The sequence below is a fragment of the Cavia porcellus genome, unplaced genomic scaffold (genome assembly GCF_034190915.1).
Source record: "Cavia porcellus strain 051 isolate PalLab524CR breed Dunkin Hartley unplaced genomic scaffold, mCavPor4.1 scaffold_27, whole genome shotgun sequence".
Taxonomy (NCBI): Eukaryota; Metazoa; Chordata; class Mammalia; order Rodentia; family Caviidae; genus Cavia; species Cavia porcellus.
Genome location: NW_026947510.1, coordinates 4,208,184 through 4,235,126, shown reverse-complemented (window position 1 = coordinate 4,235,126; position 26,943 = coordinate 4,208,184). Strand labels below are relative to the sequence as shown.

The window sequence follows — 26,943 nt, the reverse complement described above, 5'->3', positions numbered from 1 at the left end:
CTGGAAGGTCTGTTAAAAAAAACAGAACAAAACCTGGGGTAGGTCTAGAGAAAGTCTCAATGACCCAAACTGGGGCAAGGAGGACCACAGCACCAGAACACGCAGCCTGTTCTTTTCAGAACCAACTCCACTCAGATCCATATACAGTGTGCACCACAGGTGGCATTAGGGTGGCAGAGCCACACAGACCTGTGACCTCAGGTCTCTGCTCACTGCCTGACGTGCCCAGGCAAAACCCATCAAGTTTATGCTCTCTAGAAGAAAATCTAAGATATTATTAAGTTTCAAACTTGCAACTGATCCCAGAAGCCGCACCTCTTTAGAAAACTAAACTGAACCAGGAAAGCAAACAGAACTCAGGACACAGCTGTGTGTACAGGAGGGAAGGGTCACACACAAAAGCCCCAGCAGAAAGAAGGACCAAATGAGAATGTCCAGAAGCCACAGTGTTTAGGGGAGCAAGTGTCCTGGCCCCTCCAAACTTGGTCTGAACCAGCAGCCATTCCCTCTGAGCCTCAGAAAGCAAGGTCTAGAAGGTGCTGTGGGCCACTTTGAAAACAGCATTAGAGTCCAAGTATGTGCGTGTGTGTGTGTGCATGCACCTGTGTGTACAGGAATCCACGTTGTCACTACCACCAACAATCAGGAGCCCAGATCTCTGTTGCTGACAACCATCACAGAGGTGGGGAGAAACCAATAATGTAGGCAGAGAAGTCCTATTTTTCCCAGTCTCACTGGCCTCAGCTCACCTCTGCCCATACCTGCCAGCTCTAGCACAAACAACAGTTTCCTCACGGGGCTCGGCACCCAGGCGAGCACAGGCCTGGGAAGCTGTTTCATGCAACAGGCCAGCTACTTGCTCAGCCCAACTTCCAAGCCAAACAGCTTCTAGGGGAGGCAGTCAGTGGGCTGGGTTGGGGCAGAAGAGCTTTGTCCATGCCCTGTCTAGACCCTGAATCCTCACGTCTCAGGTTCTCTGTCACGTGGGCTTCTGTTCCAAAGTGCTCCCACCCCCTCTGCAGTCACACGTGTAGTGCCATGTGAAATGGAGCTGTGTTTTGCTCTGGGGAGGGAAACTGGCCCAAGTGCAGAAAGAGGTGGGAAAGGGAGGCTGGATGGCCTGGGAGTGTGCTTCTAGCTGCCTCTGTGATTGAAATGTATACACTTCTCAGTGAGTTGCTTATGCTCTCCCCCATAGTTCAAGCCACTTCCCACTAGTAACAGAAGCTGCTGGTGGATGCCAACCTCACATCCACTGCTATGTGACTGCCCGCTGTGTGTCCTAGAAGTTTTTCTCTGTGATCTCTCAGAGATGGGGACTCTATCCAGAGCTTTGGCCATTAAACTCTACCACCACAAATGGTTAAGGCATAAAGGTAATAAACAGAGGGGAACCCCCCCCCCCGAAAGCCCCACCCAGGATGAATGCAAAGAGATTTGAAAGCCAGGCTCTTGCTCCAGGGTAAAGGTCAAAGACAGCAAGGGGGAGCAAACAAGCCAGGTAGCTACACACTTTCCACTTCCTGACTCCATTTTGGGGTATTGTTATAGGTGCTGGGGTGAGATTAGTGTTGCAGACTGAGCTTAAAGGGAACTTCAGAGTGCATTTGCTTACAGATGAAGAAACTGAGGTCTGAAGCAGAAAAGTGACCTTCCCAAGGTTTCTCAGTGAGCCGAGATGGACAAAGCTGGATGAGCGATCAGGCCCGAACTCTCGATGCAGGTCTCTGTCCATTTCCAAGCAGCCCATTCAGCCCACCCAACACCATGTCTTGGGAAAGAGACCCCCACTGTGAGTGACAGTGTGTGAGGGGTGAGAGAAGAGCAGAGGGCAGTGTGAGTGGGAAGCTGCTCCCTCAAAACAGCCAGCAGGTTTAGGATTTGGGGGAACACAACTGGCCAGGCAGTGTCCCAGCCCAGCCTATGCCTGGCTTCCCACTTCACAGCACACAATACTCACATCTGTCACTTTGCCATCAGTAAGATGTTTTCCCTCTCAACCTTTTTATTTGAGGTCAGGGGAGAGGCAGAGAGAGCTGAAGCAAACACAGAAACAAACCAGAATAGAGCTGAGTCGTTCTGCTCTGGGGATGTTGGAAAAACACACTGATTGCTGGTTTGGCTGTGGGCACTGGACGCCCCGTGTGGGAAGGGCAGGGTGCACAGGCCCGGCCAGCACAGAGATGAACCAGAGCAGCACCAGGGAAGGGGCCTAGTCCCCGCCACACCCCTGCCCCGGGGCTGGCTTGTCTTCTCTTCAGTCTCTCACACCCCTCCACAGGTGTGGGTCCCTGCCTCTCAACCTCCGATTTTCAAGGGTCACATCAGGCTCCAAGTGCCAAGTTTATAAACTGCTGGTCTCAAGGGAGAAACATATGATGACATCAGAATAATCCCAACAGTTCCCTTAGATCATAGTTGTCCTAAAAGATAATTATAAGGGCCAGATATGGATGGCGATGTAAGTCTGTACTCCCAGCACTAGGGAGGCTGAGGCAGGAAGATGGCTGAAAATTCTAGCCCAGTCTGGGCTACCTAGTGAGTACAAGGCCAACCTGGAATACACAGTAAAATCTTGTCTTTTTTTTTTTTTTTTTTTTTTTTTGCAAGTTCATGCCAGCTTTCTATTCCCACTCAGCTGGCAACCCTACTGGGTAAAGTAATTTACCCAGTAATACTAGTCTGCTATATGATCCTGATAAGTCATTTAACCTCTGATGGACCACCCTTGTTAGCAGTATGTGTAACAGACATAATATTTCTTGTTCTGGTCCTTATCAGGAGAACTGGGGAAGCAGGGGAGGCTCTCTCTGTGCACTGCAAAAAACACTGTACAAGGAGATCATAATACTGCTCTATCATCTCCTAGAGGATGAGGGCTCTGCCTCAAACTGCTCACTTCCCTTCCTGTGATGGAGACAGGAAAGAACAGGATAGGACAGTAAGCAAGCCAGGAATTGCAGAATTGGTTTAGCCTCATGATCTTGAGTAAGTAAGCCACCCCTCTCTCTTTCTGATTCCTCACAAAAAACAAGAGGGTACAACTTCCAAAGTCACTTCCTCCTCTAAATCCAAACGCTTCTGGAAGCAGCCATTTCTGTTTCAGACAGCAATCACCAGCTAGCTACCCAGCAGCACTGTGCCCAGGCAGGGGCACACTGATGAGTGGTGTGGCGGGTGGGGGACAGCACTGAGGGATTGCAAACCAGCAGGCAACCGACTAAATATAGACATGGGGTGGCTGTGGAGGTCTCCCCTTAACCTGCTTCACAGGATGTGGGGGCAGATGGGGGTACACAGGCACACTATGGCAGTCCATGGGTCCTCCCAGCTCTTCCTCTTGGTATACTCCAGGCAGACAGCAGGGACTAAGCTACACACTTGGTAGAGAAGACTGCCAGGGAAGGGAAGAAGGGTGTAGTGGGGTGGAGCCAGGGAAGGCAGGAGCCGCCTTCAGACATTCTTTTGTGGTGCCCAGGAATTGCTGAGTGTGGGAAGCCAAGACTGGCAGTGGGCTGGCTGCAAGGAACACCAGGGTGGGGGGCCCACCCTGGGCAGGGTCTTCCTACAGCAGATCAAAGACTGGGCAGGGCACCCCGCACAGCCCTGTGCCAGCACCATCAAGAGTGTGTTGGGTGTGGTGCTCCTGGAAGGGTGGCTCAGTCTGTATAGGCTGCAAAACTGTCCCATACCTCTCCCCTTCAGTCCTGGGGAGAGAATTAAACCTTAGATTTGCCTGGAGGATTGTAGGGACTCCAATGATCAGCTCAGGCCGAATAAGCGTTCTGGTTACAAGCCTCCACGTAGGCTACCTCTCTTAAGGTTGCAACAGGGGTGGCATTGCCAAACCCTTTCCTGCTTACAGAAGGCTCCTGTCGCTGGGTGGCCCCCAAGTCCCAGATGAAGGAAGAAGGTTTGGAGTAGACACTGCCCGGCTGTTGCTTCTCCCAGGTTTCCCAGCCTCAAGGAGGCCCAGTGTGTCCCCGGGGGGCCTTTTAGGGGAAGGCTAATCTGTGCAGCCCCACCTGGCTGCTAGGTGGGCTCTCAGGGAGGGGGCGAGGCTGAGCCTCCATTGCGCAGGCACCTGGTCTTTCCGGAAACTCAAGACTTATCCCACCAGGTGTCGGTAGACATCTACCCACTACTCTGCTAACTCTCCGGAGTTCCCTAAAGCCAAGATAGTTATCGCCCTTGGAAAAAAGAAAATCAGGATAAGCTAGTTTTTCGAGTAGAGAGCGCGTCACTCTCTGGGTGGCTCAGAACCCAAGTCCTGAGCCCCTGGAAGAGGGCTGCGAGTTCGTCCAGGTGGAGAGGGGACCGAGCCCCGAGCCCCACCCGTGGGAGTCCGCTCGGCTCACTAAGCGCTCTACGCGCTCCAGTCCTCCCTGGTCAGGGCCTTGGCTTCCTAGGCCAGGGGTGCCCCGCTTCTCCCCGTCGCCTTCCCTTTTTACACTCGAGAGGTCCAGTGCGGCTTTGTTGAAGGAAGGAGGGAGCCGACTCGGTGTGCGCGACCCTGGCTCCCTCGGCTTCGGCAGAGCCCCCCACGAGCGAGCCAATCCCGAGCGTCTCCAGCCCGCTGGCAGCCGCGACGCGGTCTCGGGTGCGGGCGCGGACGCGGGGCCGGTACGGGAAGTCCCGGAGGGGAGCGCGGGCCGCTGGCGCACACTCACCCAGAAGATGAAGTTAAACCCGAAAAGCAGGTATTTGATGCACTTGGAACCTCCTTTGACGGGCATGGTGCAGGCTGGACGGGCCTGTAGCCGGACTGGTGGGACCTGAGAAGTGCGCAGTGGAGGCAAAGAGGACCTGGCGTCCGGTACTGAGGGGCTGGCGGCTACCCGCTGGCCTGGGGCTGCACTTTTAAAAAGTGCCACTCCTTACGGCGCGGGCCGGCGCGCTGCGCATGTGCGTGGAATCCGCCCCGCGACCCCGCCTCCCGCCCACCTGCCCCGCCCACGTGCCCGGCTCCGGCAGCGGGAGTCGGGAGTCTCTCAGGCCTGGGTTCCCCTCCCGCGGCGAGATCCCGACCCCCCTTCTCCGCAGTCTTCTTGGCGCCTCCTGTTTTCCTCCCAGCCGTCCTAGGGTCTTTCCAGATCGCTGCTGTCTTCGAGGGGGTCCTCGAGAGGCCCCTCCTTTCCGGTTCCCCCAGTGGATTCTGCGCACCCCGCCCCGGCCCTGGGCTTGGGGAACTCCTGCTCAGGTTCTGGAAACCCCAAGACCTTTCTCCGGATTAGCCGGCAGCGCGTGGGTTGCTGCCTTGACCTCCACCTGCAGGGAAGCTGCCCAGCCTGGCTTCCGTCGCCGGCGCCTCCCTGCAGATCCTCGCTGGCTGGGCGCGTTGGTTCAGGGTGCGGAAAGAAGGAATTAGGAGCCGGCGGGGAAGGTGAAGCCACCGGAGCTCCAGGAGTCCTTATTAGATACCAATCACTTGATAGTTCTGTGGTCAAGGTCTGGGCCGCCCTGAAGCGGTCGCAAGGCACGGGAGGGAAGAGACGGTTTGTAACCTGGATTGTGCGCTCTGCCGCGCTCCAGGTGCCTGCCGACGCGGAGCGGTTCTTAACTGTTCCGAAACTTTCTGTAGCTCCCTACATTCGATGAGGACATAACTCGCAGTTTCTCATCGAGCACTGAAAGCCGAGCGCAGAAAACTTTGTCGTGGGGCTTTCAGCCGTCCAGGCCCCACCCCCGCCTCGCTCACCTGGGCAGCACCGCAGGTGGTGCGGACATTAGAGGGCCGGCCCACCCCCACTGTGGGCAGAGTCTGGCTCTTCAGATAACGCCTTCCTGATTCCCAGGCCTGGGTGGGGAGCGAACTTGTAACCCCTGTGCATTTTTTCCCCCAAATGAAGTTTCCTTTAAAAGTGTTCTTTATTATTAGGAAGGCCAAACATACTCGTTACAAAACCTAGAGGAAACATCAAGAAACAGCGCCTTGTAGCTCTCATTAAGCTACTTATTATTAGACTTGTCTCATCCATCGATTCGCTAAAAAACTTTTTTTTTTTTTTTTTTTTTTTTTGCATAGCTGGTTTATTTCGTTAGGAACAAGAGCGGAAAGTAATGGATTAGGTCCTGGATTGGCTCCCGCAGGAGCTCAAAGGTCTGCTGGGAAGAGAGGCAGACTTCAAACCGTCGGATGAGGTGGTGTGTGGGCCCTGGAGACTCGCTGGGCACTGAGGACCCCATAGGAGACCTCGGTTGATCCAACCACTCCACCCAGCTACCCCACGGGGACGTTGCCATCAGAGGACATCCTGGGCACAGGCTGCAGCTCGGGCTCTTAGGCAGTGTGGGGAGGTGAGGGCAAGCTCTGAGGACCTGCACGTTGCGGACCTCATTCCGGAAGTGGGAGGGGCCGCCGAAGGGTTAGCGCTGGGGAGCTGTGGAACGGGTTTTAGATGGGTCGCTACTTGGATTTTACTTAGGAGTTGTGAGGTGGGGGAGTGGGGTGGGTTGAGGATGGGGGGATGGAGTGGCAGGAGGAGCCGACAATTAGCTCCTGCAGGACAGGGATCGTTATTTCCAGTCCTCTCAGAGCTTTGGGGAGTTGGAGGGAAGACTGAGATCCTGAAGTTGGGGAGGTGAGTTTGGGTAATGTATTGGGAGCAGGTGAGCTAAGCGCGGGTGGAGACCGTTAGGAGGCAGTGGGAAAGTTCAGAGGAGGGGGACACATTGGGGTACAAAGGGTACCTGGTGGTGGTAACAGGAAGGAGGAGAAGTCAGCAGCAGCCAAATTGGAGGTCTGCATTCATTCATTCCTCGGACAGTTGGTGAGAGATTGCTCTGTGTCACGTAGGGTGCAGCATCTGGAGGGTAGGAGATGAGAGGAGACCAACCAGCTCTATCCTTGGAAGGTCACAAAGAGAACTGAGGAACCCAGGAACAGACAGCTAGGTACAGCCTTGGAATCTTCACTCAAGTAGAGACGTAGTCTGTGAAAAACAAGGAGTGCAGAGCCTGTCTGCAGATCAGCCCAAGGTTTCTCAGGGTGGGGGACACTGTCCTGGCTGCCTTTGGGAGATGAGGTCAGTGGACAGGTGGAGGAGAAAATCTCAGGCACAAACAACTGTTTTCAGAAGGTGTAGAAACCTGAAGCCACGGGCTGGTGGCTATGTCAGGAAACTATAGGTAGGGCCTGATCTGGGAAGAGAATGGAGGAGCAGGACGGAGAAGCAGGGCTTGCCTTGAGCCCAGTGCCACGTGGGACCAAGCGGAGAAATCAAAGCAGTGCCTTGATCGGCATCCATGAAGATGGTTCTATCTCATTGTTCAAAACTGGTCTCATTGTGCTGCTTTCTCCAGAGTCCTCTGTCTTGGGAGAACAGGTGTAAGGAGAAGGGCTTTCTGTAACCCCCAAACCTGCACTCAGCACTGGCAGGAGGAGCTCAGTAAATATTCCAGATCATGCTGGAAACTACTGCTCTGTAGTACTCAACTGAGTCCTGAAGAAAGTAATCCACAGAAGAACTCAAGGCGCGTTGCCATTGTTACTATGACAAGCATTATTTGCCCCCAAGGGACAATGAGGTCTGAATGATTTCGAATATATTCCAGGGTCTTTATCTTGGGATTCAGGGTGGAGATCCAAGTTCCAGATTTGATTCCACATCTGCTTTAGATTGTACAGTTCCTCGCTGACCTCAGCCACCTTCCCTCAAATTGAGCATGTAGATAAAAATGCACAAAAGTCTCCTCCATTCTGGTAATAGCAGGATGGCGCAATAAGCCTCTGGGCCAAAATGTGTTTGCTACAGGCAATCAGGAAGGGGGAAATGGAAAGAAATATGATTTGGTTTAACTGGAGGAGGAAAATCTTGGTAAGCCCTGAGTCAGAGATCACATGGAGGCAGCCAGGCCTTCCAGGCTTTGTGGAGCTGTATGGAGGAAACAGCCCCCCTTCCATCCATGCTCGGGTGGGGTCCAGTTTCTGCGGAAAATCCCCAGGTTCACTTTGGTTCTTTTGCGCCCCCTGCTGATAACGTTGGAACACTGGGTTCCTAGGCCAACTGGAGATCAGTCCACACCCTTCCTGGGATGGTTTATTTGTCCACTGTGGGCAGCAGGCAGGATCACCCCAAGGTCTTCTCAGCCACCATGGCCTTGGCCATCTTCGTTAATCTTCTAGATCTTTTTTGCTGCTCCTCATACTAAATCCCAGTGGCACTGCCTCATGAGATCTCTGTTAGTACCTCAGTGTCTTTTTTCCCTGGGTCACCTCATCTGAGTGTCTTGTGTGTGACTCATTGTCTTCCATCAGCTTCCTGTTTGTGGGCACAGTTCAGTGGTATACTCCAAAGTACACTTGCTTTGTTTAATTTCTCTGCTCTGAATCTCATGTCTCTGGCTGGCCCATAACAGGCCCTCAGTAAACATTTGTGGAATAACTGCAGGATATATATCACCTTCTGCTTCCTTCTCAGCTCTTGCCTTGGGCTTATGGCTCCTCCCATGTTTCCCTTGTGAGCTCCCTCTCTGTAAATTCAAGTCTTGATATCTGTTCAATTACTGCCCCCCGCCCCCCATCCCCAAAATGTGTGTGCCACTTTACATGACACAGAGGATGGTGTAGATGGGATTAAATTAAAGGATCCTGAGATGGGATGGGGTAGGATAGAAAAATAAACATAGAAAGGAGAAAAGGGGAATCAATTTTTAAATGGTACTTTTAAGAAAACTCCAACTTCAGGACAAATCAGTTACCCAAGGTATTTCATATCGTTACTCTCTAGGCTTTTTATAGTGTACTTCTTTTCCAGGCCCATCCCACCCCAAGTCTCTTAAACTTTGCCTTAATTTACTTGCTGAGGTAAAGAACAGAAATCTGACCTTGAAAAGTACTATAGACTGTGTCATGCCTTTGTCCTGTGAAGTAGCCCATTGTCTTCCTACCTGTGGGTGGGTCTTGGCATTTCTCCTACAAACAAAGCCCGAACTTTCTATAGATTCACAGATTCCACAGATTTCTACTCCCTAAATAGCTGGAAGTCTTGACTGTAGTAGCCTGTTTCTTGAGGGCTTGCACTGCTTTTTTTTTTTCTTGTTAAAATTCTGGCTAGTATTTCTCTTTACGCTGCCTACTGATGCATCCTGAAGATTCTCTTTCTGCAACGGAAGTCAGCAAACCTGCAACCTGCCTGCTAGATGGGGTGAGTCAAGGTTCCCCATCTGTGCTTTGGGGGCCTTTTTAGACCCTGTCTGGTGATGACAGGGTAATCACAAAGGTTCTTTCAGGAAAGAAGTGAGAATGAGACCTAAGCAGAGGCCGAGGGAGGCGGACCACTCCTGCAAGGTGGAAAAGGGGAAGAATGAATTGTTCCCCTGGGCTGCTGTGAGGCACAGCTGCAGCTCTGCTAACTTGTTTTAGACTTCTGACCTCTGGAACTATGAAATAAACATCTGGCGTTATTTTAAGCCACTAAACTTGTAGTGATTTGTTATAGGAGCAATAAAAAATCCACACAGTTATAAAAATAATAAACATTAGGATCGGCGATCGTCATCTCTGTCATCTCTGAGGGCCTCCTCCGTAGCCCTCTCAGCCTCCCAAGCCTCCCACACCCGGGACTCTTCCTCCTTCCCTAGCCTCACACCTGCCGAGCCAATACAATGGCAACTCTCCCACTCTCCTTTCTATCTGCCATCTACCTGTCCAGTCTGCAATTTGTTGGGTGGATTGTCCTGCAGCGTCACTCATGCTCTATTTATTTATTTTTTTAGGTTTGGATATCTTTATTTTGTTCTTTTGAGACATGGTTTTATAGGAAAATGCATATGTACTCCTGTTGGAGCCAGAGCTGTGACAGGCCAAGGCAGAGAGCTGGCTGTGCCCCCACCCTCTCTTGTCTGGCCAAGTGGCCTTGCTTTGTATGCTTTTGTGGAGGCAAATTCCACCTCTGAGGAACTGACTATTGCATACTCACCCAAGTCCTAAGTGACTCAAAGTTAGAACACTGTGGTCTGCTCTGCTCACACTCATAAGTTCTTTCCTTTTTCTTTTCTGTTTTTTTCCTTTGAGACAAGGTCTGGCTAAGTTGCCTAGCCTGGCCTTGAACTCACAATCCTTCTGCCTCAACGTCTTGAGTGCTGAGATTATAGATGTGCTTTACTATGCACATATAGTAAACCATTGTTTCTTTATTTTAATTTTTAAAAATTTATTTTAAAGAGGATAAAACCAAAGAAAATAAAACAAAACCAATCAAAATAAACCAGTATAAGTGATACAGGACTTCAAAACCTTACAAAATCAATAATAGTTATCATAATGCCTTTTGTTGTCTTCAAAATAGCTGTAGAAGCCGGGGATTTAGCTCAGTGACCTGAGCTCCTGCCTGGCAAACGCAAGGTTGTGAGTTTGATCCCTGGTACCAAAAAAAAAAAAAAAAAGCTGCAGATACCTTTCGACATACTAAAAAATCGAATAAAAACAATACAATGAATGCAATAAAGAACTTCAAAACAAGCTAGTAGTAAATCCAAAATGGCTACCATAATGTCTTCCTATCTTTCAAATAGCTGCTCATGCCATCAGATTTAGTGTAATCAAACAAAAGAGAATAAAACCTGTTATGGTTTAAGAACTGGTGATCAACTTAACGCCAACTGGATTACATTAGCATGGCATTGGGTGAAGATGCTGCACCTGAGGAAAGTTGCCAGGATAAATAAGTGTAGAAGGGAGGTGTGGAGGGGTTGAGGCATTGTGGGTTCTCCTACGAGTTGCTGTCTGAGCTGCTGGTTCTCCTGGAGAAGCTCTGGTCCTCACATCAAGCATTGCTTCCTGGCTCCGGAGGGGAAGACATGTGCTGCTTGGTCTCCAGGATGAACTCGTCATGCTGCTTCCTGGCACGTACCTGACTGTGCTTGTGGTCGGAGGAGCTTGGGGCCTTCCAGGACAGCCCTGCTCTTTGTTGTGAGTGTGACTTCTCAGCTCCAGCGTAGAACCCTCATCCCACTAGCACAGCTCCTGCATCCTGCTGGCATAGACTTTCTGGCTTTCACCGCTGACCCTTGGGTCTTCCCGGCACGGATCTGTAAAAGAGACTGGTATGAGTCCTTCTTGTGGGCGCTGGACCTCCAGTGGGAGGCATTGTCTTGAGCTCTGGGTTTTTATCTGGACTCATGTGGGACACTGCCGTGGGGTTAGGCTCTTGACTAAATAATCTATGTCTTTGGTGTTGCGGATAGATTTCCTGGATTTTCCTGTGTTAACTTCCGGTGACCGTTATAAAACTATTATAAACTCCATGTCCTAATCCTAGTTGTTCTGTGTACAACCCCTGACTACAACAAAACCCAACCCAACAAAACAATGAAAATGATATCATTTCCAGGTGGGAACTGCTTCCTAATGAGGCCTTGTTCTTTCCCTACACAGTCGGAGAATGACGCTGACTCATGGAGAGAGGCTTGGGTTTGGCTGTCCCCACTCCAGCAACAGCCTGTGCATGGCACTGGTTTCCAGGCAGGGGTCACCTCCTGGTGAGTCCTGGCCCTCTCTCTCTCCACAGTCTGCAAATCCATTATTTGTTTTTGTCACCCTAAGCACACACACAGTCATCATGGAAACATCTTATGTATAGCGTGGATTTGCCCAAGATTCTGTGGGCAGATGAAAGGTTACAGGTCACATAACAAAATGAGGCAAGAGATTAATACAGGGAAGACCAGCGAGGGTGAGGGGTGAAGCCTGTTGATTATAAAATCCCAGGACACACGTGCAGAACAGGTCCCAAAGCCCTGCATGTGCTCCCAGTCAGAGAGTGCTGGCTTCAGTTCCTCTTATGAGAACTGAAACAGGTTTTTCATAGGATGGCCTAGACCTGATGTCAGCCTTGGGAGTGGGAGCTACACAAAAGGACAGCCACCACTAACCTCTTGCTACTGTGCCTTTTCACAGTGACCCACCCTCACCCTGCAGGGTGAACTTTCCCCCCTATTTTTACTTGGCCCAAACTTGCTCTGCAGAGCCTGTTTGTTTTGTGCTTGTCTTGACCAATTCTTTGCTCAGAACAAAGGATCTGGAAAGCACCTCTGGAAGGATTTCAAAACTGTAACAAGAGAACACCGTTCTGAAAGTCTCTTTTGGATCTCTTATCCTCAGGCTTCCATTCTGTGGCAGCCATCCTTGTTCCCTGCTCCCCAGCCCTGCCTCTGCCAGTTTCTGTCCCTCACCTGTCCTGTCCTATCCTGTAGAAGTCCTTGTGGAACACTTTAGCTCTAGCTGGACATTTCCAGTTTTTCATTCCCTTTCTTTCCTCTGCTCAGAAAACAGTATTTCTCAAGACCTGCCCTCCATGGAAGGAAAGGGAAGGAAAGAGTTGTAAGCAACTCTTACTTACTATCACTTTGTCTCCAGGCTCCTGGAGCTTTGTTTTTTACTCTTTCGTGTTCATTTTTTCCTGCTGCAAAAACCTCCCGATACTCCTGATCCAGTTCCACTTCTGAACAATTTCCACAGCACTTGCCACCTTCCCTTAGGATGGAGTTTTCTCAGAATGCGATTTGTTATTTATCTGCTTCTTCTACTGTGAATGTGAGATCCACTGTTTATTCTCCGCGTCTATCTGCTTTGCACAGTGCCCCACGTGTAGCAGGTACGTGCTGAATGCTGAGTGGATGCGTGTCTAGTGATCCCTGTGCTCTGTTCTCGGCTTCACCTCTGTTTACATTTCTGTTCACTCTTTTGGGAAATCACATGCATCCCAGGGTCCTCCTGCTGTCCGCAACATTCTCCACCATCTGCTCAGGCTGCTCTGTTCCTCCTCAGCTTGCTCCTGTAACCACTTCTTCCAGAAAAATCCTGTTAAAAAGTCTAGATTTGTCCTGGCTGATGGTTTCATGTTTCTTTTTTATTTTAATTTTTCCAGTTTGATGACCACTTCCCCTTCTATTCACAGTAGGTACTTTCAAATGCTTAACGAAAAAATAAGCCCCTAGAACTCACACTTGGACAGGCATCAGTTATGTGCCAGATGTGATTCTAGCAATTGTGTATAAATCCACAAATCTGAAAAAGGCCCTGTGAGGTCAATGTATTGTTATCTCTGTTTTACAGGCAGGGAAAACAAGTCACAGGGAAGTTTATGGACTTGGGAGCAGCAAAAGAGGATTGGTGGTCTGGCTCCAGATCCTAGGTGTAGAGTGCTTGTATGTGGGGTGAGAGGATGTGTTACTGGTAACACTAGTTTCTCCCTTTTTTTTGAAACAAAGTCATGTTATGTTTCCCCAGCTGGGCCCCACCTGTGGGCTCAAGCGATGCTTCTGCCTCAGCCTCCTGAGTAGCACTGCCCCTGCCTCACTTTGCCTTTTTTCCCCTTTAATTGTTGAGGTGGGTGATTGGGACTGCAGGTGACACTCCCCACTCCTGGAGCTGGTCATGCCACTCTGAAGGTGCCCCACCAGCAAGCTGGCACTCTGGATCTTCGGGGCTACCATTTTTTGCACTTTGGTGTTACTTCTATTGGTACTTGTCTCTTCTGAGCCTTGCTTTTCATAGCATTGGAGGTGACATTGCTATCTGGGCACCACACAGGGTGGGGACAGGTAGGGCTATTGCCTGGGCGGAGACTGTTCTTTGCTCAGTGATAGGCGTTGGCAGTTTGGGCTGCATCTGCACTTCTCCTCATATAATGCTGCTGATTCTGGGTGGTTCTTCTGCATTTAGGAGGAAGAAGGGCTCTGGTGTGTGTGTGTGTGTGTCTGTGTGTGTGTGTGTCTGTGTGTGTGTCTGTGTGTATGCTGTTCCTTGCATAGGAGTTTCCAGAGAACTACAAGAAAATATCATGAACTTGAAATTAGAAGTAATGGGTCTAAGCCCAAGTGCATCTTCCTGGGTGCCATGACAACAGTCTCTCTGCTTTTCTGAGACTCTATTTCTTTATCCATGTAATGGGATAAGTAGAAATTCTTATGTCATTGTTGGGAGTGACTCAAATGAAACCCTAGTTGTAGAAGTGCTCCTAACTGGAAGGGCACTTAGAGACTGGACTTCAAATCTGCATCTGAGCAGAAAACTCCCATTTCTCCTAAGTGGTCCCTTTCTTGGGTCAAGGGTCATTTTGGGAACTTGGTAAGATTGGGTTTGGGGTATTAATTGATGTTCCCACTTGGCTTTCCCATTGGGCTATTATAAACCTCTCTGTGTGCAAATGTGAGTGAATACTGCATTAATCAGCTTGTTATCACTATAATGAAATACCCAGGGCAGTTAACTCTGCAAGGAGATGAGTTACATTTAGTTTATGATATTGGAGGTTGATGATTTAGATGACACAGCACAGGCTCCAATGAGCACCCAGTATTGAGTGGAGAATGTGTGTGAAGGAGGGAATCCCCCGGGAGGCAGAAAGCAGAGAGAAGCCGGTGGGGCCAGGTTTCATATCAGCTTTGATAGCAATGCTCTTGTGAAAACTAACCAGGGTCCTGCAAGAAATTCCTTGATCCCTTTTGAGAGCATAACCTGAGGACTTCTGTTCTTCTTGGCCTCGGCTCTTGAAGGTTCTCTAGTGCTTCCCAGGACCATTGCCACCCTGGGGCCAGACTATTAACTGGTGAATCTTTAGGAAAAACAAAAAACAAAAGACAAAAGACAAAATAAAGCAAAACAAAACAAAAAAACCCACAAAAAAGCAAAACAAGAAAACAAGTTGGGTGAGATAGCACATGCCTATAATTCTAGCACTCAAGGAGGCTAAGACAACAGGATTACAGTTTCAACTTCTACCTGGGCAATTTAGTGAGACCCTGTCTCAGAATTTAAACACATACATAGCGTGGGGATGTCGCTCAGTGGTAAAGTGCCCCTAGGTTAGAAACCTGGAACCACCACCCCCTCAACCCTAACCATAGCAAATACCTCTGTATCATTAGGTATCTCCCCCGCTCCCCCCTGCCCGTTACTCAGCGAATAGGTTTGCAAGAGGCTTTCAGTGGCTGCCATGAGGACTGGTGGCAAAGCCACAAGTAGGACTGGGCTGGTCTCTGGTGTTCTTTATTGTCCAGTCCAGGTATGTGTTATTCTCATGCCTGGTCTGGGAGCATAGCACCACTCAATTTGGCTAGGGCTTGGCTTTCTGTGGTTTCTCTCCACCCCATGCTGACTACAGCGCCCTTTGCCTTGGCCCTTTACTCTGCTGTTCTGTGTAACAAGAGGTTGCTGGCATCCCCGCCACCTCCATGGCCCTGCTGCTGAGCAGGCTAGGAAAACAGAAGGCCAGGCACTGGACTCCAGGACTCCACTACCACCTGTGGTTTCAGTGAGGTCCCTGAGGACCCTCGACACCACCCCTTTCCATCCCGAGTTTCAACTACTGGAGGTCTTCCCTTTGGGAGGCCAACTCTCTCTCTATTCAACATTAGATTTGAATTTGCTTCTAAATTTAATTTTTAAATAGTTCACTCATTTGCATAATTAGAAAATAAAGATACTAGAAGAGTAGAGAGGGTAATGGGTCCCTCTTGGAAACTTAATCTGTAAGACAGATCAGGAATCATATTAACCAGACGCAAATGTGTAGGCTTTATTTGAATCCTGATCCAGACAGACCAATTACTAGAACAGAAGTTTGCTAAGCATAATGGCTCATACCTGTAGTCACAACTACTTAGAGAACTAAGGCAAGAGGATTGCAAGTTGGAGCCTAGCCTGCACTCCAGTACTGCAAAACAAAACAGACAGACTTACAAACAAACAAAACTTTTGCAGGCAATTAGGGGAAATTTACCTATGGAGTAACATTAGTTGATATTCAGGAATATTGACAACTTTATTTATTTAGTTATTTATTGGTACTGAGGATCAAACTCGTGACCTTGCACTTGCCAGGCAGGTGCTTTCACCACTGAGCTAAATTCCCCGGCCCAACTTTATGATTTTTGAGGATGACATTGTGGTCATGTTTTAGAGGAAAACTCTGTCTTAGACAAACTGAAGTTTCTGGGGATAGAAAGATATGATGATTGAAATTGCTTTTAATTTTCAGCCCCTTTCCAAAGAGTAGTGAGAGAAAACGAAATAAGAAGGGCAAATTGTCAGTGCTGGGTGATGAACACATGGGATCCACTGTGCTAATACTTTTGTGTGTAAACACTTCCATTAAAAAAACTCAATCTAACCTTAACAGTCAGTGAACCTTATCAGTCTAGCCCTGCCCCAATAACAGTGTTTTTATGTATCCTTCTTTATGCAAATATATATGATAAAAATATGATGAATGTTTAAATTAAACAGTTTATTACAGTAAAAGCCACATTGCCATGAATCACCCTCAAAAACCTGTCTCTCTCTTCAAGCATAATTATCCCATTATTATTTATTTTTTTTTTTGGTCTTTTTCGTTTTTATCGGTACCAGGGATCGAACTCACAACTGCCTGCTCGCAAGGCAGGCGCTTATGCCGCTGAGCTAAATCCCCAGGCCCCAATTATCCCATTATTTGCCAATTTCTTTTTCTTTCTATTTTCTCTTTTATTTATTTATTTATTGTGTGTGTGTGTGTCTTTTTGAGACAGGGTCTTGCTATGGCTATGCAATTCAGGCTGGCCTCACTTTGTAGCCCAAGCTGGTCTCAAACTCACAGCAACTCCTGCCTCAGCCTCTCCAGTGCTGGGATTACAGGTGTGTGCCATCATGCCCAGCTGTTCTTGCACTTCCTGAAGCAGTTCTGGAATTCCTCTTTCATAAGTGTCTTTATAAGGTATGATTAAAAAAAAACCCAAACAAAACAATGTGTGTTGCTGCTGAGCAGCCCATGCAACAAAAAGGCAGCTCCTGAAAACATTATGGTGTATCAGCATCTGCCTTATTCACGGATCTGGTACCGTGTGACTTGTGGTTTTCTCCAAAGTCAAACTGACCACGAGAGAAAAATATTTTGAGTTGGTTCAGAACATTTAGGTAGGCAGGACAGTGAATGTAGACTCTCATGAGGGGACTTCCTGAACTGCTTCAGAAGGTAACGAGGGTAAGTGTATGGGAAGAGAGGATTAATGGGAATGTGTCTTTCATTATATTAAAAAACTGTTTAAATTTAAACACACTGGTTTTCAATCATTCCTTATATGTATATTCTATAAAGTCAGCAGAATAATGGCCTCTAAATGTGTCTGTATCCTAATCCCTGGAATTGGAGAATTGTTCCTTTTTTTGTCTTTTTGAGGCAGGGTTTCACTATGCAGTTCCGGCTGGCCTTGAACTCAGTAGCCCAGGGTGGCTTCAAACTCACAGCAATCCTCCTGCCTGAGGATTCTTACCATAATGGCAAAAGGGACTCTGCAGATTCGATTAAGGACTCTGAGACAAGGAGATTGCGTGTATCATCCAAGGAGCCCAATCTAACCTTTAAAATCAGAAGCTCTGTGCCAGTTGCATCAGAGGAAACTGTGACAAAGGGTTGGAGGGATGAGGCAATAGTGGCTTTGAGGACAGAAGAAGGGACCAGAGGTGAAGGAGCTGCCACCTTTAGGAGCTGGAGAAGTCGAGGAAATGGATCCTCTCTACAGCGTCCATGTCTGATCTTAGCTCCCCTGAGACCTACATGACAGATTTCCAGCCTATCAAAGTGTGAAATGCATAGTAAATGTGAGAGCCAGATCTCTGATAATTCATCACAGCACCAACCGGCACCTACCACATGTTATCTCAGAGATATTTCCGTACTCCTGTGGGACTGCAGAGGTTGTAGTTCTTCATGGTTATGCACGAGAGCTGGAGTCTGGCAAATCTGGGCTGGGGTCCAGACCTGGTCACATACTAGTGTGATTTTGGGCAATTTATGTCACCCTCCCAAGTCTCCTCAACTGCAAAATAATAATAATACAAATAACACACCTGTTTCATAAGGCTGCTGAGGTTAAATCACATAACGCACACCAAATATTCAGCACAGTGCCTGGCACAGTAAATGTTCAGGAAAGGAAAGATGGTTATGAATACTATTATGAGTGATTTTATAATTATTTCAACCAAACGCTTTCTGGGAGTTCCAGGTCTCAGCACTCTCTCTTCTGATTCCATGTAGACCCAGAAGGTCTCTCATAAGTACCTGCTCTTGTCTTGATTGCTTGATTCCCTTTGCATATGACCCCATTTCTCTATGCAGTGGCCAGCAACATGAGGCCAGTCCTCCATGTCAGGTTAGTGATTAGAATGATAGCCTGCCAGTGATTGCTCTGGGAATGGGCAGCTTCCAGTGAAAGGCTGGGTCCTGCTATCCCTTGTTATTTCTGAAAAGAAGCTTCCCTCTGCGTCACGCCAGGGCACGTCAGGGGTACAGTTGGACTCTGAGAGTGGTGGGAAACCTGGGGTTCCTCCTGACAGCTTAACAGGCAGCTTCTGCTTGGCCCTTCTGAAAGGCCTTTTTACAATTGGTAGTGCTGGCTCATAGAAAGTTGCTCTCCCTCTCTGGAGCCCTATTTATGTTCTGCCCTCGGGAACCACACATAAAATTCATCACTGTATGGGAAACAAACATGTGGGGGCCAGTCCAGCACACCATTTCCTTGCTGAGCAGCCCCAGGTTACATGCTTCGCTTCGCTTCGCTTTGCTTCTCTTCTCTTCTCTTCTCTTCTCTTCTCTTCTCTTCTCTTCTCTTCTCTTCTCTTCTCTTCTCCTCTCCTCTCCTCTCCTCTCCTCTCCCCCTCTCCTTCTCTTCCTCCTCCTCCTCCTCCTCTTCTTCTTCTCTCTCTCTCTGTCTCTCTGTCTGTCTTTGTCTCTGTCTCTGTCTCTGTCTCTGTCTCTCTCTCTCTCTCTCTCTCTCTCTCTCTCTCTCTCACTCTTTCTCTCTCTTTCTCTTTCCAGTACCGGGGATAGAAATCAAGGCCTTCATGTTGGGGATTAGACTGTGCAGTTCAGATCTCACAGTGTCAGGTCAGTGGTATCTTGCCTCAGGAACAGAAAGCTTGTGGAAGGCTGCATTCCTCTGGCTATAGGTGGAATGCGGCTAACTCAGTTGTCAAAATACAGTCATCTGGATATAGAGAAAATCGGGTTTTTCATTTAACTTATTCCTTAACTACCTATTCTCTGTGATTGCTCTATAGCTGCTGTTCCATGAAACAAGTGCTACCTCTCCCCTGTGGTTTTTGCTTGCAAATACAAGTGGGTCAGCCATGAGATTGTTGTGCTTGTCTGCTAGAGACAAGTTCCTCCTTTGTCGCCCTTAATTTTTGTCTTTTGTTTTTCTTTATTCCTTGTCATCCCCCTTATAGGTCTTTGGGGGTCTGATCAACCCTCAGTAACTGATGCTTGGAAAAGGGACACTGAGATCTAGGAGGGAATTACCCACTGGAGTGAGAAAGGAGAAGAAATAGTTATCAGTGAACTCTGTGGGGCGAATGCATCTATTCAAAAAAATGGAAGTAAGTCATGGTGCCATGGAAAAACTCTCTAACAGGGATAATGGGGCAGAGTTTGTTAGCAGGGAAACAAAGGTATGTGCAGTTGCTGTGTATGTTGTTGAAACAGGCAGGGGGCCAGTACCCATTCTTTTTCAAAAACTCGGTAAGATATTTCCAAGTATAACCTATGGTTCCCAGTGGTGGAAACCTTGGATGTGGAGAACTGGGGTAGAATGGGCAAAAATTTGAGAAGGACTCATGGTGGGGCAGGTGGGGGAGGACAGATTGCCCAGATGCTCTTTCAGCATAGAGTTTGATAAAATCTGTATTGAAACCCTTGTATGCTGCAATTGCTACAACTGCTACTGCTCCCCCTGATCAGAGAAAAGGGGAAGATCAGGAAGAAAGAAAAGAGATTCTTTCTTGGCCCACAACTCCAGAAGTTTTAGGAGCTGACACAGCACAATCAAGATGGCGGTGCACTTGTTAAAGGAGGTGGGTGACAGAGGAGATAGCAATGGTGGTGGCGGCAGGGGACCTCGGCCAGGAGAATGAGGCAGCTGTACAGGCCAGTTGCAGGGCCACGTAGCAGAGAAGTGACTTCCCTCTTCGGCTTCCCTTGGCCATGCCAAATGTGGTGGCATGTTCCTGTTGTCCCAGCTACCTGGGAGGCTGAAGTGAGATTCCATCCTCTATAGGTCTCTCTGAAGGTATAGGGAGCCTTTACACTGAGACTCTTGGAGTCCATTTTGGGAGCTCTGCGTGTGGTCCCACAAGATATTAATTGTTGCCCATTTCTGTCTATTGTCAGGTCAATAGCTTCATTTTAACATGTGACAGGTTCTGCTAGCCTGGGGCTTAGCTATCTACAACATGACATCTGTTCAACTTGGTACTGGACCCAGAGAAACAACTTATCTCTCCAAGAGTAATTTCTATGTTCCCCTTCTCATTCAGAGGTAAACATCCCACTTCCTTTTTTTTTTTTTTTTTTTTTTTTGTCTTTTTCCTTTTTATCGTTACTGGGGATTGAACTCACGACTGCCTGCATGCAAGGCAGGCACTTATGCCGCTGAGCTAAATCCCCAGCCCCCCTCCCACTCCCTTTTTGCAAGTGCACCCAGCCCTCTCCAATCCTAAGACTCCACAACCACCCAAGCCTCCACCCCCAGCCCCCAGTAAATCTTTCTGTGTCCTGTTTTACACAGGCAGATGCTCCTTCAAAGCAGCTGTTAGTTTTTCCCACCTCCCAAACTCCTCCCCCAGTCAAAACTGATAAAAGTAGTTCTACTTCTTTGTTCTTGCTAAGGGCTATTGTACCCCCAGAAAGCTCTCCTGTGCCTTCTTTAAAGGCCGCTTCCTACTTTGTCTGCTTCTTATCTCTCCTTTGCCACTTTAGATTGAGTGCCAAAAATATTCAGTCAATGTGCAGCTAGAGGAGCTTGCCATGGAATACACAGTTAGAAACAGGGCAACTGGAAGGCCAGGTATTATGGAAGATAAGCTGCTACGGACAGAACTTTATACAGATCTTATATGACAATTGACTTACTCTAATGAAGCATATGAGCAAATAAATTTGATGATGATATGGGCATGGGCTACAGTTCACAAAGAGGGCACTCCAGTTCAGTCCTTTTTACATATTTTACAGGGCTCCCAAGAGTCTTATGGTCATTTCCTTGTTAGGTTTACAGGAGATAGTCCACAGACAAATTCTTCATTCACAAGTATCTGAGGTTGTAGTGTTACAATTGGCCTTTGAGTGTGCAAATAAGTACTATAAACATGGCTTTGGGGCTCTTAGGACTACAAAGAATCTTGGAAATTATTTAAAAGCTTGTCAAGATATAGGTACTGCATTAATCACAATAAGCAAAACAGTAATAAAATTATTTGCTTTCAAAGAGATGGTGGAAGGAAATCCTCCTTATTTGCTATGGTCAACCTCCCAAGAGATGCTCAGATTTCTGGTTCCCATTTGCTAATGGGGGGGGGGCGGGATAGGGGAAGGGGGGTAGGGGAAGTGGGATGTCTGACTCTAGGCCGTGCACCAGTGGGTTCACTATTGCTTAGCAGGGAGGCGAGCTGGTTGCTTGGTTTCCCAGTGTCCTAAGTTCCAACATGGCGTGGATCTCAGGAGCTGCTGGTGGTTCTCCCCCTGGAAGGGCCACAGCCTGCCACACCACAGCTGCTTATCAGGGAGCTTAAGTTCCATTGCTGAAGTTTTTAAAAGCATGTCCCAACCTGTGCTCAATTAAATTTAGAAATTTTTGCCAACTTCTATTTTTGTCCATGATTTTTCCTGTTATTTTAAAAGGAGGACAAGGAACAGGATCTAATTCTTGTCCCATATTATTCTGTCATTACTATTGTCAAATTTTCTGTCAAGGTAAACACAGTGGAAAAATACTGCTTCAGTTACCCTAAATCATTGAATAAATGTAATAATAGCAAAAAAAAAAAAAGATATAGGTACTGAATCTTAGGAATGTTCAATGCTGGCCCAAATTACATTAAGTCTTATAGAGGGGGATCCCACAAACCCTGTTAAAAGAAAAAGAAGGTCTAGATAAATGACAGAAAGTATAAGGTGACTGACCCAGAGGCTGAATTAAAGAAGACGGCATGGAGTTGCCAAAACACTTAAGACAAAATAAAATATTGGTTATGAGTAAAAGGTTTTTATTCCTTCTGATTCTTATTATAAGAAATCTCTGTTAATTGACCTACAAAAGTTCTGACTAGTCTATTTATAGTTACAAACTTAAAAACTGTAGAAGAGTTATTGTAATTCAACTTGGCCAGATGGATGCCCTCTTGTTTTGTAAACAAATTGTTTTGTGTGTGTTTGTCCATCTGTCTGTCTGTTCAATTTGTACCTGGTTATCATGCTTATAGCTATTACATTTGAGTTCAGTGAATTGTTTTATTTCTTTTGCCTTTTTGGATATTTAAAATATCTGTCTATAACCTAAATTAGATTATAGATAAATGTCATTAGAGTTAAGGACATGCTTCCACCTGGGTTGTCAGCTGATCAAAATGATGCAAATACTGGTTTTACAAAGGCAATGCATATTGTTGTTTGTGCACAAAAACTTGAGAATCTTTCTTTGTTCAAAAATAATATGTTAATTATCATGATCTGTTTCTCATAGGTCATAAAAATTTGTTAAAATAATTAAATGGGGATCTCTTAGGCTTAGTGAAACGGTTGGACAGGACTCCCCTTGATGAATAAAAGAGCGGCTGCCTGGAAATATTATCTTCCAGTTTTTGTTTCCTAATGGAACCCCAATAATCCCCATAGCCTTATGGGAGGCACACCCCAATAAATGTAGTTAAACATATTATTGTGATCTGTTTACATATCATGGTCAAAAGGGTAAGTTTTCTATGGGTAAAACAATAAGGTTCCATTAAAGATGCTCTTCATACAAAACTAAATTAAGAGCCAGTTTCCTTTATAGCTATGACATTCATGATTGCTAATCTCATGGTATGCTAAATGTAGTCATGTCTTTTAATTATACAGGTCTTTTAAGACGTAAAACTAGGATTATTTATGGTGGTACCCTTTTTCTAGTCTTAGATATCTATCTTTGTCTTGTGCTGTAGATACTAGTGATAAGAGGTATATATCAAACCAGCACAAGACCACCAGTCAGATGACAGTTGAAAAAAAGACACTTATTATGTGATGTTATATATGTGTCACTACACTGAAAGATGCTCAGGCACTCAGCATCACAAACTTCTTCAATGACATCCTGTTAAAAAATAACAAATTAAGTAAGAGCTGCTTTATGTACTAGATAGACATAATTGACTAAAAAGGTTATTCTATACAAAGATGGGCATTTAAGTGTGTTACAAACAGAATGTCATCATGATTGTCATACTAAAATACTATATGATCTCAAGTTTTTTCTGTTAACTGTATAACTATTATCTGTTAACATTCTACAGGAATACAATTACTAAAGCAAGCATATTTGTTAGAAAAATAACTGTCCTCTAACTACACTTTATATTTTAAGGTACTTGATATCCAGATAAAAGTATCATAGTTGAACTCACTTCTCATGCTGTAATACTGTTTCTCAGGTTGCAAAGGTGATTCAAAGGCATTCTGTTGCCTTTTATATTGGACAAATTTTAGGGTTTGTGTCTAAATGTCCCCCAAAAGCCTTATGTGGTCATGGAGTTTTTTCAGAGGTGGCTGAATCTAGAGTGTGTGATTGATTAGTGGTGCAATGCTGGGATAAAGGGTGGATGATTGTTGTATCTGTTTAGATTTGCACTGCCCTACTCCCAGTAGCTTGCATAGGGTATAAAATGGGCAAAGATGCTGTTAAGGTTTGGTGGTTGATTTTGCTGTTTTCTGACATCATGAACTGTTGCCTCTCTGCCATGAGCCATCCTGCTGTGGAGCCAGCCAATTATGGACTGAAACTTCTACAAATTGTGAGCTAAATAAACCTTTCCCCCTTAACTTTGGGTTTTCAGGTATTTTGTCTTAGCAACAAGGAAAAATAACTAACAGAATTCGGAACAGAAAGTGGAGTCATTGCTGTGACATGGCCTGGCCATGTGGCTTAAGAACTTTGGGAATTAATTTGTAAAGATATTGAGAGACTGGCCAAGGAGGCATTCCTTGTATGGTGTAAACTGTACTGGAGACTCTGGTCAGAGCCTGGAAAATCAGAGTACTGATAGAAATGCTACCAGTTAAGATGGGTTCAAGAGGCTTCTACTGAGGACTATATTGGCTGCTGGATCCTAGGTGGTGTACATTGTGCTTTGGCAGGAAGTTGATTTGCATTTTGCTTCTGTTTAGAGATGTTACCAGAGTGGCAAAAAACTTGAAATGCAATCTACTGTTGGGTCGGTGGCAGGGTTACTGTTGAAGGCTTTTGCTCAGCTCTACATTAAAAAATTAAGAGGGGACAGCCAGTAGAGTGATTCAAAGCATTTGACCAGAGTGGAACTGTGTATTGCAAGGATGAAACAGAGGAGAGCGTTTTGAGAAGGAACAGGACAATGAACAATGACCTAAGGCCTTTCACCAGTAGGGAAGAGTGGTTTTGAAATGCAGGAAAAGCCTGATGTAGTGGTGCATGCTTGTAATATCAGCACTTTGGAGGCTGAAGCAGGAGGATAGTTGTGAGTTCAAGACTAGCCTGGGCTACAAAGTGAGTTCAAGGCCAGTCTGAACTGCACAAAGAGACCCTGTCTCACACATACACACACACACATACAGAGAGAGAGAGCGAGAGAGAGAGAGAGAGAGAGAGAGAGAGAGAGAGAGAGAGAGAAATGCAGGAGATCCCTTGGAGCATCTCTTGGTGTTGCCACACCCTGTTGTTAAAAGTAAATGGGAAGCAAAGATTGTGATTGTAATAGCTCTCTTAATATGATTTTAATGTAATTTTTTGATACATATTTGTAATGTTTTTAGATACAGGTTAGTCAAAGTATGGGTTTTAACAGTGAATTTTTTTTTTTTTTTTGTACTGGGGATTGAACTCATGACCTCACACTTGCCAAGCAGACACTTATGCCACTGAGCTAAATTCCTGGCCCTTAACCTTGCCTTTTGAGCACCCTTTGAATATTTTGCTTTTGGTGCAGAAATGAGTGTAATAAGAATAGTACGTGTGTAATTATTATATTAATGTATACCTAAATTGACCAAGATATGTTAACTTTTTACAAATCTGCCTCTGGAGACTATGGTTTAAGGAAATGTGTCTGGTTATCAAACTGAGTAGGGGTGGATTGTGGTGGATTTACTAATGGCCAGATTGTCACACCTAGCTGAACTGAATCAGTGTGGTACTGGGTGTGAAAGGCCCACCTGAGGATTGTTGCCAACAGCATAGGAGTTGGTGTGCTGTTGATTCTCTTGGAGAAGCTTTGTTACACTGTCTTTCCTGATACAAACTCAGCTGTTTCCATTGTCAGAGGAGCTTGAGTCCATGCTGAAGCTGAGGATGGCTGTGACTCTTTTCAAGGGAGCTCTGGTCCTTACCTTGAACATCACTTCCTGTCTCCAGTGCAGATCCCTCAGCCTACTGGCACAGATCCTTCATCCCAAAAGTGTAGACTTTTTAACTTCTACCACTGACCTTTGGGCCTTCCCAGCGCAGATCCTTGATACAGACTTGCATGAGATGTTATGGGCTCTAGGCCTCTAGCTAGATTTGTGGAGGGCATTGCCAGAAGCTTGAGATCTTTAGCTGGACTCATGCAGGATATTGGTGTGGGCTTGAGGCCCTCAGCTGGATTCTTTGGGTGAATTTGACTCTTTGGGTGAATATTATAAAGTAATTCTTTACATTTTATGTCCTGTAGTAAATCTTTTCCCTTGTAAATCTTGCCTACAACAACATATTAGGTTCCATTCTAATTTACCAGGACCTTCAGCCTATGGTAACCAACAAAGTGATTCACTGGAGGCTTAAATTTGGCAAATAGATGTTACTCACATCCCATCCTTTGAGCGGTTACAATGTGCTCATGTTTCTATAGATACTTATTCTCACGCGATTCATGCCATGGGGACAAGAAGATGGGACTCATTCAATAGCATTGTTTATCTGACTTTGCTGCTGCTATGGGAGTCTCTCATACAATAAAAACTGATAATAGACCCTCATCTGTCAGAGAGGCTTCATCCTCTTTCTTGCAACTTTGGCATATTAAACTTCTTATGGACATCCCTTGTAATCTTCAGGGCCAAGCCATAGTACAGCATACATACCTTCCTTTAAAAACAATTACAAAAACAAAAAAGAGGGAGTATGCCTACCTCCACATACACAACTAAACCTGCTACCTTTACCTTTAGCTTTTTAAACCCGTTTGCAGAAAATAAACACACTCCATCAGGACTTTTTTGGCAAAAGGATGAATTGATGAGCATGCCTAGGGCTGAAGTCCTGTGGAAAGACATCCAAACAGGAAAGTGGAATGACCCAGTACAGTTAATAGCATGGGGATAAGGGTATACTTCTGTATCAACAAACAATGGAACACCATGGTGGATGTCATTCCAGAATGTGTGACCCTGGAGATTGAGTCAGTTGTCTCTGGGCCCACCAGTGTGAGCCTAAGATGACTCTGGAGGAGACACCTCAGTTGCTGATGACCATGCAAGTGACAAGGCTGATGATGTGGGAGCAAATAAAAAAATGACCCAGGAGGTTGAAAGTCTGGGGATGAGACATGGCCTCCTGCATACCACTGAGAATATATATGTTCATTGTCATGTTGGCTCATTGCCTATACCACATGTTTAAGACCAGGGTCAGGGAAAGAATATTGGGCTTATGTGCCCAGTCCTCCTTTGTTATGACATCTTACATGGGCAGATTTTCCTCCCAGAAATTTATCCTGATCAGTTAGATTTTATGTCAGGGCCTTTTGTGGCCCAGGGCTTATAAACTCCAATATTACTATAAAGTACACATCATAATTCTTATATCTACCCTTATGTATTAAGCCCAGGTCTTTGTAATTTAACTACTGCCTCTCTGCTCAGCTACAAATCTGGGTGGATCACCAGGAAAAATAATCGATAATTTAGGAATGGCATC

The 26,943-nt window shown here is 46.4% G+C and overlaps 1 protein-coding gene and 1 long non-coding RNA gene across 2 annotated transcripts in view; one reads left to right on the top strand and one right to left on the bottom strand.

Annotated features, from left to right (window-relative positions):
- Positions 1-4,881, bottom strand: part of Cd9 (CD9 molecule) — a 31,096-nt gene extending 26,215 nt beyond the window's left edge. The window contains exon 1 of the mRNA XM_003463274.5: positions 4,671-4,881. Within this exon, the coding sequence (XP_003463322.1) occupies positions 4,671-4,736 (66 nt within the window). The 5' untranslated portion in view covers positions 4,737-4,881. The remainder of the gene's footprint in view (positions 1-4,670) is intronic.
- Positions 4,882-5,021: 140 nt separating this feature from the next.
- LOC134473465 (uncharacterized) overlaps positions 5,022-26,943 on the top strand; it is a 32,901-nt gene continuing 10,979 nt past the window's right edge. The window contains exons 1-2 of the long non-coding RNA XR_010043682.1: positions 5,022-11,046; positions 19,211-19,360. This is a non-coding gene — a long non-coding RNA (uncharacterized LOC134473465). The remainder of the gene's footprint in view (positions 11,047-19,210; positions 19,361-26,943) is intronic.